The 19,253-nt window shown below is 38.8% G+C and overlaps 1 protein-coding gene and 1 long non-coding RNA gene across 2 annotated transcripts in view; one reads left to right on the top strand and one right to left on the bottom strand.

The window, feature by feature from the left end:
* LOC310647290 overlaps positions 1 to 19,253 on the top strand; it is a 66,214-nt gene that overhangs the window by 9,903 nt on the left and 37,058 nt on the right. The window lies entirely within an intron of this gene.
* On the bottom strand, positions 1,861 to 15,225 carry LMO2 (LIM domain only 2). The gene is made up of 3 exons (XM_083374412.1): positions 15,046 to 15,225; positions 8,330 to 8,545; positions 1,861 to 3,899 (listed from the first exon to the last, which is right to left on the bottom strand). Exons 1-3 carry the CDS (start codon positions 15,087 to 15,089, stop codon positions 3,680 to 3,682), a joined length of 480 nt encoding a protein of 159 aa, XP_083230538.1. The 5' UTR covers positions 15,090 to 15,225; the 3' UTR covers positions 1,861 to 3,679.

Below are 19,253 nucleotides of genomic sequence, written 5' to 3'. Positions count from 1 at the left end.
TTCTTTTGATCTCTGTCTCTGTCTCTGTCTCTGTCTCTGTCTCTCTCTCTCTCTCTCTCTCTCTCTCTCTCTCTCTCTCTCTCTCTCTCTCTCTCACACACACACACACACACACAGAGAGAGAGAGAGAGAGAGAGAGAAATAATAAATTAATAAAAATATAATAAATAAAAACACTAGCCAAAAATAATAGCTTTGAGGGCATACTTAAAAGGGACAGAAATTGGAATGGAATGGAATGGATAGAGTATGTATGTAGTAACTGAACAAGAAAAGAGAAAACAGAGAGAAGCCCTATTATGGAATTACAAAAGGATTAAAATTAAATTAAAATTCACAATGGAAGCATCTTCTCTGAACCAATGTATAATTTTCAGGCACTTTACTCTTGCTGGCAAAATTGCTTGGCTATACTTGGTTTTAGTACAGATGTAAATGGTGACAGATTGGTTAGTAACAACTAGACCAAATAAAATATTAGTGGTCTAGCAAATTTTACAAATTTAAGTACAGTGCCCAAGACATTTTAGATTGATATTTGAATCTATTCAATTTCAATTCCACTTTCTCTACATGGGGCTGCCCTTGAGGACCACTCGGAGGCTCCAACTGGTATAGAATGCAGCCGTGAGAGTTGTGTTGGGAGTCTCCCGATACTCCCATGTTACACCTCTGCTCCGTGAGCTGCATTGGCTCCCAGTTATCTTCCGGGTGAGATTCAAGGTACTGGTAATGGTGTTCAAGGCCCTACATGGCATGGGTCCGGAGTACCTCAGGGATCACCTGCTGCTGGCATCAACTTCCCTCCGCCCTGTGCGTTCCCACAGAGAGGGCCTCCTCAGGGTGCCACCGGTCAGAGAATGTCGTCTGGTGGCCCCCAGGGGGAGGTCCTTCTCTGTGGGCGCTCCGGATTTATGGAATCGGTTGCCGGTCGAGCTCCGATGGCGCCCGACCTTCACTCCTTCTGACGCAATCTGAAGACTGACTTATTCGAACAAGCTGGCCTGGCCTGATGGGGGATGGGTTGGGATTTTACTGTTGTTTTTTAATATATCTATTTATTGTTTTAGCTTGGGCATTGTGTTTAATTCTTTTTTAACTTTTGTATTTTTGTATTTTTATGTTTGCCCTGTTCACTGCCCTGAGTCCTTCGGGAGAAGGGCGGTATATAAATAAAATTATTATTATTATTATTATTATTATTATTATTATTATTATTATTATTATTATTATTATTATTATTATTATTATTTCTTGTTCAATTATGTTTGTTTCACTGAAAACTCCCATCGTACCCCATCAAGACATTGTTTCTCTAAACAATGGGTAGAGCTTCCACTCCATAGTAAATATATCAGATTTGTTGGAAATTCATATTTTTAGCATGACTTATTAATCATCATGAATTCTGCTATAACTGAACTTTTCTCCTTATATAAAATTAATGGCAAGATTACACCAGAGTTTCTTTAGTTCTTATTTGGGAGATTGTACTAAATGAGTGACTGAACTGCACACAGCCTTTGGGCAAAAAGACACTTGAGTTTCAGTTTCAAGAAAAACAGCAAGCTATCTACTCTTCATGGATGAATTAAGAGGTGGTTATTAAAGCTGCATTAGCTCTTCATAATTCTGAAAGTAATGGTTAAAGAATGAATAAAGAAAATAATAATTACAATCCTAAGTATACTTTGTAGGAAATATAGTCTCACTGAATACTGAAAAACCTAATTCCTTATCAGCATGCATAATAAGGCTGCTCTGGAAAGATGTGAAAGCTAATGTCCATTGCTACATGTCAGGGATCGCTTTGCAAATGTTTCTGTTCTCAAAATGCAAGAATAATATCAGAATCACACCTAAAGCATCATCTCATTTTAATAATCTAAACAATCTCAGGCAGCATATATATGGAGCATAGAGAAATCAAAGAATTCATGACTAGTCACATCATAAATTAATTAGGCACCTACAACATTTATTGCAATGCATATAGCAATCAGGATAAATAATGGCTGCACCCCCCAAAGATTGGGGAAATTAACCTCTTCTATTATTAGGAAGACTTAAAATTTCTCCTTTGAATCTATTTAATACAGTGAGATTAACAGTGTTAAATCTGTCAAAACAAAATCTGAGCTCAAAGGAAGATATTCTGTGTACAAATAAATGAGCCATACAACAGCTATATATTTATTGCACTAAAATGATATTCAAAAAAGCTGCCAGTGTATTGAATGAAAAATATCACAACTCTTAGATCAAGTCTATTTAATTAAGTCTGCAGTATCTTACTACGTACAACGATATATTTACATTTTCTAATAAAATAGTTGAACTTAAAAAAATTATTGTATAGAAAGGAATAGTGGAATTCCTCACCTTCCAACAATATTAACAAAAGATAGCTATCCATCTTTATTATTTGAAATAATTATCATTTAAGGCTGCAGTCTTTCCTCCCTTCCCAGTTAAATCTCAAGGATTTCACAAAGATTTAATTATATCTGATGAGGTATCATCTTTTGCACTGGAACAAAAATTGTACTTTCATTTTCAAAAAGAAAAGTATCATTGAAGCGGGGGGGGGGAGGGCTACACTTATTTGGAAACCCTTCCTTTTCAGACATACAACTCTCCTGATGCTCTTACATGTAATAGTGCTGGGATTATAATCTAGATCAGTGATGGCAAACCTTTTAGAGACCGAGTGCCCAAACCACAACACCAAACCCACTTATTTATTGCAAAGTGCCAGAGGCGCATCAGCATTATGGTGCCCTCGGGGGGGGGCAGGGAGGTGCTTCTGAGTGCCGCCTCTGGCATGCAAAAACCAGGGGCGCAGAAATGGGCCACCGTGCTACAAGGCACGGGTACAAGGCGCTGCACCACGCAAGAACAGGGCAGGGCTAGTGAGTATCATGCAGGCACTAGCCCCGCCCCATTTGCAGCGTGCACATGCTTGCGGCCCTGTGCACGCACACATGCAAAATGCTTCCCCCTCCCTTTTCTTCTAGTCCACCAATCGACAATGGTTGGTGACCTTTGCTCTACCACCTCTACTTGAGCTTGCTAGTTGGCCGCTTCACCTCCTTTGTGCTGGGTGGGGCTCCTGCTCTGGGCGGCGGTGGTGGCCTGATGTACCTGCTGCTGTCAGCACTGGTGCGCGTGCCAACAGAGAGGGCTCTGAGTGCCACCTCTGGCACGCGTGCCATAGGTTCGCCACCACTGATCTAGATAGATACAAAATAAGCAAAATTTAATTGAACAATTTTGTCTGCGAGTGTTAAGGCCACCCTTCTGCCAGAAGTCTTAGGACAACAAATGCTAGATTTCTAGGGACTTGTAGACTCCATTTATCTGAAAAGTACCAGGTTAGAGAAGAAAAATCCACAAAGTTACCTATCACACTTCAGTTTAAAAGTATCCATTGCTGCTTTATATTGGTTCTCTAGTTTCAATCATTACCTCTAATGTCAGTTTGTCATCACAGCATATTTGCTAAAAGAAATAATTTTGTCTTTTATTCAATCATCACTTATTTTGTTGGATGCAATGCCTATGTATTCTGTTCCATTTCCCCCTTAGAGAAAGCATATAGATGTGAGCAATAACCTCACCATAGCTAAATATATATGTCACTCATGAAATGTATTTGAGACTATGAGGCACAAGTGAGTTATATCATCCCATTGATCTTAGTCCACTCGTAGATGTCTTGCTCACATACTATATCTGAGTTTATGAGAAGGTATCTGTCACCAACGCAAAAATGTTTCTGGCAAGCAGCACACTTGAAGCATTCCAGATGGTACACTTTGTCCTTTACTCTCATGGTCATCTCATAGGCTCGGATTCTCTTCTCACAGGAGGCACAGAGACCATCTTGGCCAAAAAGCCTTTTTTGGATGGAAAAAAAGTGTCCAAGGTTAATATTCCAAAATCCATTTTAACAAAGTTTTGACACAAAGCTAAGTGTATCTATTTAATCTTATTTTATTAGATCTTTAAGTAATAGTCTGGATAGTCTGAAGTTCTGGGGAGAGGGAACAAATTATATAGGTAGTCCTAATTTATCGACTGTCCTGATTAATTCAACTTAGTTCAAGTCCTGCCTTAGCCATGAAAGCCAGCTGGGAGTCTGGGCCTATCCCTCTCTCAGCCCAATTCACTTTATAGGATTGTTGTGGGGAAAATAAGAAGAGACAGGAGGATTAGGTATGTTCACCCCCTTGAACTATTTGTAAAAAAAGTAAGGGCGGGATGTAAATAAATAAATATTGTTTGCAGTTAATGAGAGTGATAAAAAACTAACTTTTCGATCAATCCTTGTGTTTATGCTCTTTGCAGGTCTTTAAAGGACTCCTAAAGTAATATTGTGAGGACATTTGCGATTTGGTTTGCCTAACAACTGAGTTGCTGGTTCCAGTTGTGGTCACCTGATAAGGACTACATAACCAACCCTGATGGGACGGGGTTGGATTTTATAAATGGATCTTAACTTTTAATTTGTATTAATTTATTACGGGCACTGTTGTTTAATTACTTTTTAATAATTTTTAATTTTTGTATCTTGTTTTTATGTATTGCCCTGTTCACCGCCCTGAGTCCTTCGGGAGAAGGGCGGTATACAAATTAAATTTAATAATAATAATAATAATAATAATAATAATAATAATAATAATAATAATAATAATAACTCTATGGACATGTCATAGTCCACAGGAGCATAGCATCCATTGGAGAAATATAGTCATAACATCTTTACAAAGCAAGCAAGCAAAAAGCTCTACAATATTTTCAACTGCACCACAGCTGACTGTGTCAGCTCAGCTTTCTAATATTAAAGTAGGATCTCAAATGAGTTTGGAAATAGTTTCTGTTCTTAATTTGCCTTCTTTCTGCTTATTGACCCTTAAAAATCTTCTGTAGATTGATTGATCGCTGAGTAATCCAAATTAAAATAGTCCAATTGTTATAGGAGTGCAAATTTGAATTTGATTTTAAATCAAACATTTATGGAAGAATTAAGTAGAATAATAATGAGTTTGGTGTACAGATTGCTTAGGATTGCTCTTCACATCAGTATCACATGAACTGTGGTCATTATGATAGATCTTAAAGTATTTTTACAAATAATGCTTAGCATAATGTACTTTGTTCCTGTGCACATTACAGAATAGAGAAAGAGGAATTGCAAAATTCTTCATACTTTTTATAATTCCTGGTTATACGTTAATACAAGCAGATACAAGTAGTCCTTTACTTATGTCCACTATTTAGTCTGGAATTTTGGTTGTACGTCATTGCAGTTGTAAGACAAGTCACCATATCAATGTACTTGACTTTACAACCATTTTTAAGTGAGTCATTGTCGTTGTTAAGCAAATTGTGGTTGTAAGTCTTAATCCATCTTATAAAATGGTTTTTTGCTGGAAAACGGCAAAAAATATTGCAAAATGCAGTCGTGACAGTGGGATGCTGCAACTGGATGTAAATGCAAGCCAGTTGCCAAGCATCTGAACACAACTACATCACTGTGTGTGTGTGTATGATGTGGCAGTCATAACTTTTGAGGACAGGGCCTAACTTTTTTTCAAGTTCAGTCACTTTCCCATTACTTAGACTTGTATTCGAAGACCACACACACACACACACACACACACACACACACACCTATCTCATGTTCATGTGATTATATTTTGGGTGCTTGGCAACCGGTCCACTTTTATCATTGTTTGCAGAGTCCTGCAGCTTTGTGATCACAATTTTTTTGCCAGAAATTATCATTTGTTTCTGGTTTCCAGCAAAAAGCACCCATTGTAGACAATGGATCCACTTAAAGACGTTCATTTTACAACCACAGAGTTCATTACAGTCGAGCCATGGTTGTGCAATGGTTAGAATGCATATTGCAGGCTAACTCTGCCCATTGCCAGGAGTTTGATCTTGACTGGCTCAAGGTTGACTCAATCTTTCATCCTTCCGAGGTTGGTAAAATGAGGAGCCAGTTGTTGGGGACAATAGACTGACTCTGTAAACCGCTTAGAGAGGGTTGTAAAAGCACTGTGAACTGATATATAAATCTAAGTGCTATTGCTATTGCTAATATAACTGCCATATCCACTTAATGACTGCAACAAAAAAGGTTGTAAAATTAGTCATGGTCATGCAGCGATCTGCCTGATGCCCAGCAAAATTTACGGTCATAGTTACTGGCTCAATTATGGTTGAAAGTTGAGGACTAATTTTATATTTTTGTGTTATACTGTATTCTTTTAGGCATATTTTATTTAGTAAGATATTCTGTATGTTAACAATATTAATTTTGGAACAAGCTTTTTAATTTCAAATATTCTTGTAAACTAAATATGGAGCCAGGGACAATAATCCTGAGGATGAAAATGATACATGTTTCTCCCTTGTCTTCCAAGAGATGTCACTGTTTACTTGAATAAGGCAACAGTACAATACCTGTTAAGATATCCGTGTTTTTCTAAATGTCACTTTTTAGTTTGCAATATAACACATAAAGAAATTGCTAATGTTGTCTTAAAAAGTGGGAGATGGAGCCTATGTTATGCTATACTAATACTGTACTATACTATTACTATTTGAATTACAAATTTTTAAAAAAACATGGTTGAGCAGTCTATTTCTATGAAACACTTCATTAAGCAGATGGAAATAATTAACACACACTATAGTGTGAAAAGTCAGAACATATTCAATTACAAGTTATGGAAACTTAACAGTCCAGATTTTCTGCCATCTCAGAAAATATTCGGCCAGTAGAAATAGGACAAAATCCTCTGAGGGTACTGAATTATTCTGGAAATTTGCTGCAATTTATGTTATGTAAAGCTAGTTCCTTTAGTCAAACAAGACAGTTGCTGGAAAAAAGTTTTAAATGGAGCAATTTGTATACTGCTTTGAGATTTTTTAATAATAAACAGTGGTACACAAATATAAAAATAAGCCAGTTAGCAGTTTTATTCCTATCCCTCCACTCTGAATTAGTTATTAAGAGAGAATAAAATTTCTTGATACAGTAATGCAATTTTAACATTGTAATTCAATATTAATTTTTTGAAATGTATTAATGTTGTGAATATTGTTTTGTTCATTCAGTCTTGGTTTTCAACTATTCAGTTCAGAAAAAAAATATGGGGCCTTTTAAAGGCTTAGTGGCATAATGTTCATTGAAAGCACAATACGCATACTAGTAGTCCTTGACTTATGACCACAATTGAGCCCAACATTTCCATTGCTAGGCAAGATAGTTGTTAAGACAATTTTACCCCGTTTACAACCTTTCTTGCTGCAGTTGTTAAGTGAATGATTGCAATTGTTAATTTAGTAACACAATTGTTAAGCTTCCCATTGACTTTGCTTGTCAGAAGGTGGCAAAAGGTGATCGTATGATCCCGGGACACTGTAGCCGTCATAAATATATGCCAGTTGCCAAACATCTGAATTTTTATCATGTGACCACAGGGATACTACAACAGTTGTAAGTATGAAAAACGGTCACGTAACCTTTTTCAGTGCTGTTATAACTCCGAACAGTCACTAAACGAATGGTTGTAAGTTGAGGATTACCTGTGCTTAGAATTTATTCACACCATACTCTTGTCCTAGGGTATATTTTTTCTAATGAAATCAGTGGTCCATTAAATAAGACTGCATGGGGAGTACTAAATTCATGGAAATAATTGAGATTGTATAAAGGCAACTGATTCGTTGTTCTGCATTGAATTAGTATTATTGAGTCATTTTATCAATTTGAGCCATATTTTTTGGCAACACTGTTGTCCCTCTGCCCTCATGTCTTGAATGTACATTTTGCTATTCAGTCAGTCTTAGACTCCTAAGCCTTCTGTCATGCTTCTGCCCCCTTTCCTCTTTCTGACTGTAATACTGTCGTTCTAGAATCACTTTCAAGGATTGGATCTTTTTTCAGCCTCACTTTCTACCACATAAGACTTTGCTGAAAGAGTCCCTCTTCTCAGGCTAATCCGGCAAAAGGCTTTCCCAAGTTGGGTTTTGAGACTAGATCCTTTCAAACAACCATATATGTTCTTTTAGCCCAAGCTGAACCCAACCCGGAGCTGATGTGCTCAAATTTTGTAGGTGATCCTAGCTTTGTTCTAAAGCAAAGTTTCTCAACCTCAGTAACTTTAAGATGCATGGACTTTAACTCTAGGTGGGAATTCTGGGAGTTGAGGTCCATGCATCTTAAAACTGCAGAGGTTGAGACACCTTGTTCTAAAGAATTGCGAGAGAAAACGTATCAGCAAGGCAAAGGGATGAGGGGCGGGTGGCTTACCTGAGATAGTCTCTTCGACAGAGCTTTCTGCCGAGTTTATAATATAGTCTTCTTCCCACTTCTCCAAGTCGGCACCCACATAAGTCACAGCTGAGACAATCTTCATGCCAGTACTGGTCAATGGCTTTAAGGAAGTATCGATCCCCAATGTTTTGCTGACAACCTCCACATGTTAACAAGGAAGGAGGGATTTGGAGCACCTCATCCACTGGCTCCCTGGTCAAAACAAACCAAAGCAATCATTCCAAGCTGCAGAGAGTCTAATTAGAATCGAGATTCTATCCTGATCAAGCGAGAACCAGGTCTAGAAGACTTGGACACGTTCCACAATAGCAGAAGCGAATGTAGCTTTGGGTATAGAATTCGGAACTGTGGCCCTCTCAGCTTGCCTTTTTGTAAAAGTGGGATTGTGTTCCTTCAGGCGGACACATTCAGAAATTTACAGTGGTGGTGTTGGTGGTGGGAGTTCTTAGAAAAAGACTTGAGAGGAAAAGCGAAATAAACTTTTCAATGGTGGTGGGATTAAAATGGCTGGCGTGATCTTTAGCCACTCCTCAGTACTGCAAAAGCAGTATAAATTAAGTGTTTTTTTTAAAGCTAACCTTACTGTATATAGCCATGTACAATTAATAAAACCCAATGTTTACAATATTCTTTTCTAACCACTGTATGCTACGAATTTCATTCCCTACAAATCAATTTTACTAAAACTACAAATAGTTTAGTACTTCAGTGCAGGATATAAATTGATTATAATGTAAAAAGGTAAAGGTTAATTAATTCACTTATATTTGCACATATACTTGTTTAATTTCAAAGTTACCTTACTACAATAAGCTATGCTGACTAGGCTGTCGAGAAACTATGCCCAGCAAGGCTACTCAGATAACTATGCCCAATAAGGCTATTCAAATAACTATGCCCAATAAGGCTACTCAAGTTGTACTGTAAGTAAGGTAAACGTTGCCCCCGCACATGCGTGCTAGTCGTTTCCGACTCTAGGGGCCGGTGCTCATCTCCGTTTCATAGCCGAAGAGCCAGCGCTTGTCCGAGGACGTCTCCGTGGTCATGTGGCCGGCATGACTAGACGCCAAAGGCGCACGGAACGCTGTTACCTTCCCACCGTAGTGGTCCCTATTTTTCTACTTGCGTTTTTACGTGCTTTCGAACTGCTAGGTTGGCAGAAGCTGGGACGAGTAACAGGCGCTCACTCTGCTACGCGGCACTCGGGATTCGACCCGCCAAACTGCCGACCTTCCAATCGACAAGTTCAGCGTCCTAACCCACTGAGCCACCGCGTCCCTTGATTATAATGTACTTCATAATAAAAAGGTGAACATGCAATTTGTTGACAAAGGTATTTTTGCTGAATTGGTTTAATATCAGGAACACATTTATTTTTGTATTTAATAAAATGCAGATGTTTTAATCAACTACTTATAAAAAAACAAAATCTTATTGAATAGAAACTATGTCATAGTTCTGAGCTGAGTGAAAGTAGGTATCTAATGGTTTCCCTATATGATCTTGTTCTGTAATAATTAAGTGTGGATTGCATAAAAAATACTCTTGGAATTAAAGACAACGCTATTTCTAAAGTCTTTTTCTATTTGCTTTCCTTTTCTACTTTGCCAAGTATGCAGTAGAACTGGATATTTTAATGAATTATTTAATAAGAAATGGAGGTAAGCAATGGCATCTTGATCATGTCTTTATTACTCTAATTTAATATGGAAACTTATTTACAGTCAGTTATTTGTCCTTAAAGTAATCATGTAAATTGTTAAATTTTATATTTATTTTACTAACTAGTAAGCATAACAGAATGATTTTATAAAGTACAAATAGTGCATTTAAGACGAGTTTTATTTAGTAAGATTGTTGTTTTATCCCACAGCTGATTTATTTGTAAAAAGCCTGTAAACATATAAACAAAAGAGAATGTGAATGGGCATGCATTTTGACATTCATAGATGGCCCATTCTATAATAGAGACCTGCAAATCCTTTTTCTTTGGTACTTTTATGTTACAGACAATAATCTGCTTAAATAAATAAAAAGAAAATTAAACAACTTTATAGCCCTTGTTGATATTGTGGAATTACATTAATAACTGCTCCTCACAGCAAATTCAGGAAATAAACAACAGGACCGAGAATTGGATCACTAAGAAAGGAGGGGAAGAGTTTGTGTTTAATAAAAATTTAAAACTTGAATCATTAAAATAATAGTGAAAGGCAAATCTAAAGGGCTGTCTCTCCTAAAGTTCAGTGAAGCAACTCTGGAATACTGAATATTTGATAATGAAATATAGAAATATAGAAAAATGATTTGTGAAAAAGGATGGGATATTCCTTTTTGGTCTCATAAACACTTACAGTATTCTGAGCAACAATATAGTATACAGTATTCTGCATTACCCAAAATGAAAGTTATCAACAATATGCTATTTATATAATTATTTAAATACTGGCCATTTCAACAAAAATTCAGTGTTGTTTAAAGTCAAATTAAATAATTGAAAATTACATTTAGCTAACAGTTCTTACTCAGTCAACACCCATGTGCTCTGTGAAATCATAATTTTTCTAAGCCTTTGTAAAGCCTGGGAGGTTGAGGGCATTTCTGATCTCACATACTTTCCCTCCGCGACAGCACAGGGCAGAGTAGGCCGAGTCTGGCTAAAGTACTGTAAAGTACTGTAAATAGTAAATACTGTGATTCCATATATTTATGGGATCAACCGCAGTAGCTTCTTATGTATTAGCTTACTTTGAACCCTGTGTAGCATTTTCATCATAAGAAAATCTTGTCACGTGTAAACGTCCTTTCCCCAAAAAGTTTCTTTGTTATCCCGAGACCTTCGCTCCTTCCGTCACGATCTGAAGACACTCTTATTTGAACAAGCCGGCCTGGCCTGATGGGGGATGGGTTGGGTTTTTATTGTCATTTTTAATATATGTATTTACTGTTTTTAGTTGGGCATATGTTTAATTTTCTTTTAACATTTGTATTTTTGTATTTTTTATATATCTGCCCTGTTCACCGCCCTGAGTCCTTCGGGAGAAGGGCAGTATATAAATAAAATTAATAAATAAATAATAAATAAATAAATATTTCTTTAAAGGTTGTTCTAATATTGAAGGGTACCATTGGTACTTATCTTTCCTCTCCTTTTCTTTTCTGCACCTTCAAATCAGTGTAGACTCCCAGGTGACTGTGTGGACAAGTCCCTGCATTTTCCTTGGCAAGAATTTCAGAAGTGGTTTGACATTGCCTTCTTTCTAGGGCAGAGGGTGAGCTTGGCCTAAGGCAGGGGTAGGCAACCTTGGCTTTTTTATGACTTGTGGACTTCAACTCCCAGAATTCCTGAGCCAGCCATGCTGGCTCCACGAGTCATAAAAGAGCCAAGGTTGCCTAGACCTGGCCTAAGGTCACCCAAATGGCTCTGTGCCCAAGGTGGGACTAGAACTCACACTCTTCCCAATTTCTAGCATGGTGCCTTAACCACTACACCACACTGGCTCTCGCTACTGGTACTACTACTGTTGTTATTCTTCTGTTCCTCCCAAATGAGCAGAAAGCGGTGTACAAAGGAGCAATAGAAGAGTATTCAGTAAAAACAATTTGGTAGAACAATTATAGAAGCCTACTGTATTAGTAAGCAGCAGTTCCTTCCTCAGTTAAGCTGAATCGAGCTAAAGTCATGATTAAATAAGAGAGAAGAGAAATGTTACTCTATTATCATCTTGTTACCTGCTTTGCTCCCTTGATATTCTATTGTATAGCTACTGTTGAGAATTAATTCCCAAGTGAAACACTGGCAGCCTGCACAGTCAGCAGCTCAAAGTAAGATATTTTAACACATACTTAACCTTTAGCTCATAAACCTTGAAAAGAAAGACTCAGATTTTTAAAATTAATGACAAGTCATAATTTACATTCTAGTCAAACTGTTAATAACATTTCCCCCATGCTTTGGCTTTACTGCTAAATATAGTTTTTATACTAAATAAGCTCATTCTGAGATTCTTTCTCTTACGCACCATTTTTATCGCATATAAATGGAAAAATTAATTGGGAGGTGGTTTGCTGGATGTCTTGAAGAGAGGCTGGATAGATAATTGTCAGGGTTGCTTTAATTTAAATCAAAATTAATTTGTGCAGTGAGTAGGGAATTGATTTCAATGTACTGAATAGAAAAGTGGCCAAATAAAACCCTTCCAGTTACAATTTTTTGGCTCTATGAAAAACTAACACACCTTTTCAAAACCTTTCTAAAAAGAATTTCCAGTTTAATCAGAAAATAAATGACTAAGTATTGACAGATACTCAAGTTTTCAAATACTTCACATTAAAATACTAATTGGTATTATAAAGACAAATACCCTATTTAATTCCAAACCTATAAGCAACTCTTTCTATATTATGTGGTTTATTATTATTAGCCTTGGTGGAGCAGTGGGCTAATGCCTCCTTAAGTAACACCAGCTGCCTGCAATTAGTGCAGGTTCGCATCCCACCAGGCTCAAGGTTGACTCAGCCTTCCATCCTTCCGAGGTAGGTAAAATGAGGACCCAGATTGTTGGGGGCAATTAAGCTGACTTTGTAATAATGCCGCTTGGGGTGTGTGTCAAAGCCCTAATAAGCAGGTATATACATAGAATGAAGGCTACTGCTAAGCTTGTAAGCCGCCCTGAGTCTTCGGAGAAGGGCGGGATATAAATGGAATTAAAATAATAATTAAAAAAAAATAAATCCTAGTTCTTGCAGAGAAAACTGTCCATATATAACTCAGTAGTTTTTCTTTCTGAATGAATCAAAGAAAATTGTAATATTGAACTTCATCTGTTTATCTAATATTATGCACATTTTTAAAAAAAAAAACACCTGTCCCATTAGGATAGTATCCATGAACTTTAAAAAATGGTAGGAAGCAAATCACTTATTCAGTTCAATGAAATTGGTAACAGAAGCTACCAATATTTCTTGTAGAGCCATATAAATAGCAGAAAATAAAGAAGTGAAGCACTTTTAACATTTTTAGTATAATTTTTATCTTAAGCTGATACCTGTTTGTTCCCTAAGTGCTTTAAAAGCACTTTCATCCCATGATTTTGAATTCTGAATGAAATTCTTATATTTTGCAGTGTTTTGGAATATAGGAGATCTCTTGTTTTGGTTATTTACAACTGTTAGAAAACTAGCTCTTCTCCTTAATAATAAAATCTCATTCAGTTTTATGGGCTCAAGTCTGAGTATAGGATTGCAGCCTAAAGTTTAACTCAGAACCCTGAAGTACAGGGGAAGATAGGAAACAGGAATAATTAACAAAAAGTTTTGTTAATTTGTATAATGCATATATTTATATAAAGTATTGTATCCAATTGAAGTAAAACTATTGATCTAACCAAAGTGCTTTCAGGATAAATCCTGTTGAAAGCAACAGAGCCTGTTTCTCTAACGAGTTGGTGTCTAAGGTTTTCCTACCTCCTACCTCTTCCATCCAATGTTCTCCCTCCCCCCCTATCACGTTACCAAATGCAATACCATTATTTCTCCATCTCCATGAAACAGTGATCATTTCTTTAAAAAGTATATTCAACTAAAGCAATTTTCCTTCCCAGAAATAAAATGGCTGTTATCTGGTAAGAATAGCCATACAATTATGCATGCATATATACTTCGAAGTGATTCTCAAATAAGCATGAAAAGCATTGCTGCTTTAAAACTCAAGTTCAGCGCCAGTGATTTAGTAACCAACAATCGTAATTGCAGCTACGATATCAGCATTCCTTTGGAAATCCTTGCGACAGGGTCCTTGTAAGAAATTCACCAGAAAACCTTACTTAATTTTGTTAACACTTTGAGCATTTTATAACTTTTACGTTAATCGGGAGAGGGACGCGGACTAAGAATGTGGCAAGAAGCCGGCGCCTGGCCATTTCTGAGAAAACCACAACGTGTTGTAGGTTCAAACTGGTTTGCATTACGGCAACCGAGACGCTGAGCCCTCATCTGATAATAGCCTCGACCATTCTAGTCTAATCAGATCATTAAACAGGGCAGGCAGCGAGGAGAGAGAAAGAAACCACGCAGCCCCCCCCCCCCCACTAAGTATTCGCTTCCCCATCTTGCTCTCGCTCTCTCTAAAATCGCTTTCAGATGCCGCCAGCCTCCTTTAAACCTCCAGGTCACATAAGAAACGGCATCCATCACCCTACCGACCGCCGTTGCCCTCCCAACTCTCACTCTCCATAGGAGCTTGCTAGCGAGTCTGAGGTCTCGGGCAATTTATCTCCCGAGTCCAAATGGGGAACTTGGGCTCATCTCGGGGGTTCTGCCTGCCCTGCCAAGGGGCGCAGCGCAACCCCCGAAGAAGGCATCGCTAAGCAGGAGCCGACGAGGTCTTAGCAAAGCCAAGGGCCACCCTGCCCACTCCGTCGCAAGAGGGGGAGCGGCGGCGGCGGCGGCGGCAGGAGGGGCAGGCGCGTCTTTGAAAGCCAAGGCAAAGAGCCAGCGGCAGCCCCATTGTGCTGCCCTCCGATGCCCTCCCCTCCCCTCCAGCCCCAGCACTAACGCTGCGCTTCCAGGGCTTTCCTCCCTCCAGCCCTACTCTCACCCCCCCCCCCTCCGCTCAACGCGAGCGCGTCTCCCTCCGGGAAAGTTGGCGCTGAGTAAGGGAGCCCCGAAGAGCGGCGGCGGGCACGACTTACTCGGAGGGCTCGAGGCTCTTCCTTTCGATGGCCGAGGATGACATTGGCGGGGGGGGGGGGTCGCTCCTTTGTAGCGGCGACGGCCGTCGGGACTCTCGGCTTGTCCGAGACGAGGTCTGCCCCTCCAAAGGCTGCCAGCTCGGGGCGGCGGCGGCGGCGAGCAGTGAGGCACCTCCAGCCTCAGTGACATCCACAGGGTGGCCGCCTGTAAGGCCGAGGGAGGGAGGGAGGGAGGGAGGGAGGGGGCGGGGAGGGGGCTGGCGACGCGCGGGCAACGGGGGGGGGGGGAGACGGACCGCGGCCACCTAGCCGCACGCGCTCCGGAGCTGTCTGGGCAGGCGAGGCGGCAGTCCCTTCGGAGCTACGCGCCCATCCTCGGGACGCTCCTCCCGCCCTCGCTTGCGCGACTGGCCGCTAAAGCAGAGCCCGCCGCTCTTGCTGGCTGGCGCTGGCGGCCGGCGTTCAGCTGTCACCGCTCTGCTTATCCCGGAGTCTCTGGATTAGGTCGTCTGCCTGGAGAGGGTTTCCTGCACTGCGGAGGTAGCGCGAGGCATCCCTGGCTCCTCCGCCTTCATGACGAGCCGGGTCGGAGCCGCCGTAGCTGCTCTTATTGCTAATTATATGATTGTTGAAGCCAAAAAACCCCTGATGGTCTCTCCTCCGAGCCTCTCTGGTTTCACATCCTCTTTCCTGATCACGATTCAAATACAATGGGAGGAAATGGCATTTAAAGAGACAGCTGTCTATTTCTTAACTGGACACTTGGGAATTTTAAGCCAGCCTGAGCAGCAGGCAGTATTTCTCACGACTCAGTTGGTTTCTTAAAGGGCCGGACTTCTCCTGGCACGCAGCCGTAGCTTGGGGAAGCTATCTCATGAGTACGTGTTAGCGCTTTTTAATTTAATTCCGCAGTCATTTGTGGATGACAAGTGGCTCAGCGGCAAAGTACCGACATAGGAGGTTGCTTTATACAGATTTGCATGTCTAGGATTTCTTTAATGGCAAAATATAAAAACAGACGTTAATCCAATTCTAAATGTACTATATTTTGGTAACTACTAAGGCACCCACCCACCTCCCTGTCTGTATTTTCAACATGGATAACCACTGAACAAATTCATTATTTTGCAAATGACTAAAACAATGCAATGGGAAAAATTCTTAAAGAGAAATAAATAATGCAAATCTGTAGCTTATTCCATCATTTGTCCCACTGCCTTGCTCTAGCCCTCCTCACCTACAACCAACTACCAAGATAGGATTAGGTTTGTTGCTAAAATGATGCTGCTGTTTAGAAGTGCAGTGTGAAAATTGAATTTAAAAGGGGCTCTTCTTAATTAAAGGGGCCATACTCTAATTTCTATAGACTTCAGCTAAATAAACATCCAAGCCATAAAGTATTTGAGATATATTGGGTGGACTCACTGCCTACTGTATATGTATTCTTTTAATGAAAACCAAATCTTCATTAACAACGTGTGTGGTCCTCCCAGAAGAGGCTGGTGGTGCTAGATAGGTGAAGTTCTGCTGTGGGCTTCGATGGGCCTTCAGCCTGGCTGCTAGTACCTTTTTTTCAAAACAGATCATGAGGAAACAGCAACATTGTATGAACTGGATGTTCTTATCTGTAACTCCCAGACATTTGATGCCCATGGTGCAAACTCAGCACTCAGGGAAAGAGCGCTGACATGCTTTAACTTGCTATTATCCACTTCATTTACTAAGTCCATCCAAAAGTCATTTATAATTTCAACTTTTTTGCACTGTGGCTGAAAAACAATTACTAAACTGCTGGGGAATGAGACAGAGGGGAGAGGTATGTTTATGCGTTCATAACTAATCACCAGGGTGCTTTGCCAGTTTTTCCATAATGTGCTTAAAATATTTAAACCTTTTAAGTATTTTATTAAGAAAAAAGTAGACTTTTTGGAATCAGCCACAAAGCAATGGACTATTCTTAAAATGGGCTTGCTTTCACATCAGAGCTTGCAAATACAATCATATCTGTATTTCAGGGATAAACATATATGATATTCCTTGAAACAGTTACAGGAAATAGAGCAGTAAAAGTCATCCTGAGCTAAGGAGAAATTTGTTTGATCTAGTCTGAAGACAAAGGATTACCAAAAGTTACTTTTGTTTATATTATGCCACTATATTGTATCTATAACCTCTAATATAAATGGAGAACTATACCTAGGAAATTGGCTTCTTCAGGTGACCAGACCCAAGTAAAAATAGGCTACTCAGCACAGCACAGCCATATATAAACAAGAAACCTACAATAGGACCAAACAGGTACAATCCCAAAACAACTGGAAAATCACTTGAACATCATCGGCACTGACACATGCACCATTAGTCAGTTGCAAACAGTAGCTTTATTCAGAACCAGTAACAATACTTCTAACACAAAAAATCATCAACATCTGCCTATCTCAGGTCCTTGGAAAGGACCCATTAACTGGATAAGAATGCCTTATACACTCTGAATACCTGCTTGAGTGTGCAATGAAACAGAAGAAGAAGAAGAAGAAGAAGAAGAAGAAGAAGAAGAAGAAGAAGAAGAAGAAGAAGAAGAAGAAGAAGAAGAAGAAGAAGAAAGGCTTAAGATACAGGAGGATCTGGACAGACTCGAACACTGGGCGCTATCTAACAAAATGAAATACAATGGTGAAAAAGTAAGGTTCTACATTTAGGCGGAAAAATCAAATGCACAGGTATAGTATAGGTGGTACCTTGCTCAATAGTAGTAACTGTGAGAGGGATCTTGGAGTCCTAGTAGACAATCACTTAAATATGAGCCAGCAGTGTGCTGCAGCTACCAAAAAAGCCAACACAGTGCTAGGCTGCATTAACAGAGGGATAGAATCAAGATCACGTGAAGTACTAATACCAGTTTACAATGCCTTGGTAAGGCCACACCTGGAATACTGCATCCAGTTTTGGTCACCACGATGTAAAAAAGATGTTGAGACTCTAGAAAGAGTACAGAGAAGAGCAACAAAGATGATTGAGGGACTGGAGGCTAAAACAACTTATTGTTATTATTATTATCTAACCACCCCAGGAAAGTATGGCTCAGAGATTAATTTTTAAATGATTGTTTAATAAAACTTGAATTTTTATAGTCAATAAAGGCCAAGGAATTTATACTCTTTTGTTTTGTTTTTTTTGGAGATTTCCAAATTCTTAGAACATATTCAGTATTGTAAAATCAGATACAGATTTTCTCAAATTTGCTTAATTTTGTGATTAAATGGAAATATTGGTGTCTGTAACTTCTTACTGCCAGTCTATAGAGAAGATTTAGGAAGATGGTTGGGAAATTTTTGCCTCTACTCTTCATTTTGCAACTTGTCATAAACTGGAAAGAAAGAGAAAAAAGAGAGTGGTAGAAGAAATTTGTAATTGGGTGACTGGCCTAAGAATCAGTATGTCACATGGCTAAGTTTAGTATCTGCCTTAAATTTAGTTAAGCAAATAGGTAGGAAACATTGAATCAAGATAAATCTTATCATTACATCTTAAATAATCTGTGTCACTAAAAGACAAAGCATTTTCCTGTGCTTTTAAACCACATACCAGAAGGACTTTTTGAAGAAGCGTCTAAATTACTAAAACAATAAGTCTGTCTTGGACATATTTCAAACTGTAATTAACATGTACGGTATTTTTCTAAGGTGGATTCACATTCATATCTAAAACAAGATATTTCTTTATTCCCCCAAATTAAAATAGTAGGAAACAAAAGAAGGATTTTATCATGATTCCAATATTAACATAGAGTAAATGACTATTCTTTTGCAGTAGTGAGCAACTTTAATAGGCCTCAAATAAAATTTATCTTATAACTGCTTATAGATACTAACTTCATACTGTAGATGCATATCCCTTTGGCTAAAACTAAACTTCTTTGGTTATTGAATGATATAGTGTTTGACAATGCATTCTTTCCAGTCATGTGAAATAAATGTCATGTTTACTTTGTTCTGTACAATGTAGACCGTTTCTTTGGTCTGGCTAGTAGTCACCATTTCTGCTGCCATAACTGATAGTATGGTATGTTTTGTTAAAACACAAGTTTATACTGGTAATATAAAAGCATTTGTAAAGATACCTTGAAACAACAATAATAAATTCAGTTTCCTGCCTCAAACCTCCTATTTAATATATTGGATGGGGAAATTAAGCCATAGTTTTTTATT

This window comes from Vipera ursinii (assembly GCF_947247035.1).
Source record: "Vipera ursinii genome assembly, chromosome: 1".
NCBI lineage: Eukaryota > Metazoa > Chordata > Lepidosauria > Squamata > Viperidae > Vipera > Vipera ursinii.
Note: the sequence above shows the minus strand (reverse complement) of the source record. Positions and strands in the feature narration are given on the sequence as shown.